The sequence below is a fragment of the Mirounga leonina genome, unplaced genomic scaffold (assembly GCF_011800145.1).
Source record: "Mirounga leonina isolate KUSES-001 unplaced genomic scaffold, KU_Mleo_1.0 Mir_166, whole genome shotgun sequence".
In the NCBI taxonomy this organism is placed as follows: Eukaryota; Metazoa; Chordata; class Mammalia; order Carnivora; family Phocidae; genus Mirounga; species Mirounga leonina.
Genome location: NW_023270418.1, coordinates 11618181 through 11619728, shown reverse-complemented (window position 1 = coordinate 11619728; position 1548 = coordinate 11618181). Strand labels below are relative to the sequence as shown.

General features: G+C 47.9%; 1 protein-coding gene across 1 annotated transcript; it reads left to right on the top strand.

The window, feature by feature from the left end:
- The first annotated feature begins 606 nt into the window (after nt 1–606).
- On the top strand, nt 607–1067 carry LOC118015555 (replication protein A 14 kDa subunit-like). Its single transcript, XM_035012302.1, has one exon. It carries the CDS (start codon nt 607–609, stop codon nt 970–972), a length of 366 nt encoding a protein of 121 aa, XP_034868193.1. The 3' UTR covers nt 973–1067.
- The last annotated feature ends 481 nt before the right edge of the window (nt 1068–1548 follow it).

The following is a 1548-nucleotide window of genomic DNA, read 5'->3' as shown; positions in this document are numbered from 1 at the left end:
TCTGCTAATTGTGGCGTTAAACCGCACCCCCTTCATCATCTTTGGGGGCTGAGGGATGTTGGTTCAGAACCACTTTTGAGAAAGTATCAATTAAAATTCAGCTCCATTGAACACATGAATCTTTTTTGTTGTTTGTTGGTGGTGCCCGGCATGTCTGGTGGCAACCCTCTCCTTTTCTCCCCCTCTCTTAGCTGCAAAAACGGATTGAGATGCCAGGCAACTTCTCTGTAAGGATGTAGCCTACGGTAGGCCCCAGACTTGCTCAACAGGCAAGCGGGGCCCAGAGGTACCTAGTTTGTAATCCCGACAGTACGCTTCTCTGGCAAAGCCCTCCACCCCTGAAATGGGACCTGCCACAAGGAAGGCCTGGGCGTGGGTGAGGTGAGCAAGGCGTCTAGGGGCTAAATTTAAGATGGCAGACTGTGCACCTGCAAGACTCTGAGAGCCATTTCCGGCACCCTAAATTTTGTTCCCCAGCCACCTCCCTCTTCAGGACCTTGCCTCCTTATGTATTACACCCCATGAGCCCCACTCGCATCCCACTCTGATTAAGAGTGCCCTGTTGAGAGTCTGTTTCCTGCCGGCCGCAGGTCTCGCACCGCAACCATGGTGGATGTCATGGAGTTGCCCAGGTCGCGCGTCAATGCCAGCATGCTAGCTCAGTTCATCGACCGGCCGGTCTGCTTCGTAGGGAGGCTGGAAAAGATTCATCCCACTGGAAAAATGTTTATTCTTTCAGATGGAGAAGGCAAAAATGGAACCACTGAGTTGATGGAGCCCCTTGATGAAGAAATCTCTGGAATCGTGGAAGTAGTTGGAAGAGTAACGGCCAAGGCAACCATTATGTGTGCATCATATGTCCAGTTTAAAGAAGATAACCATCCTTTTGATCTTGGACTATACAATGAAGCTGTGAAAATTACCCATGAGTTCCCTCAGTTTTTTCCTTTGGGGGTTGTGCAATATGATTGATCTTGATGAACACATTGAAGACTGTCATAGGAAGCCCCTGATATTTGAGGGGGAGACTTCTGTGATTTTTCATATTTAATTTGTTCTCCTTTTAATTTCATTTACCTAACCTTATTAGATACTGCAATATCCCACTTTTGATGGAACCTGTCTGTATACTGAAAGTTAAGTGCTTATAAAGAACACTTCTGTATAGGGTCAGATCAGAAGCAAGAACAAAGCAGTTGCCTTGAGTTTAGTTTTCTGTTTTATTAATAAAGGCTGAAATGGGAAAAAAAAAAAAAGAGTGCCCTGTTGAGGGTCAGAACGCCTGAATGACGACCCAGTGCTGCCTGGCGCTACCGTGATAGACCTTGACTCTGTCCCTGAGCCTCCCTGGATCTTTGCTTTCTCATCTAGAAAATAGGAATAATAATCTCCGCTGGGAAGAGGTGGGGTTGAGACGGTGCTTTGTGAACTGCAGGATGCTCTCCAGATGCGGAGGCTGTTGTCATCGAGTGGCGTGCGTTTCTCTGGCTTGCCCCCCCATTGCAGCAAGCCCTCTGGTTCCCTCCTCAGAGCTCCTAGAGCTTTTGG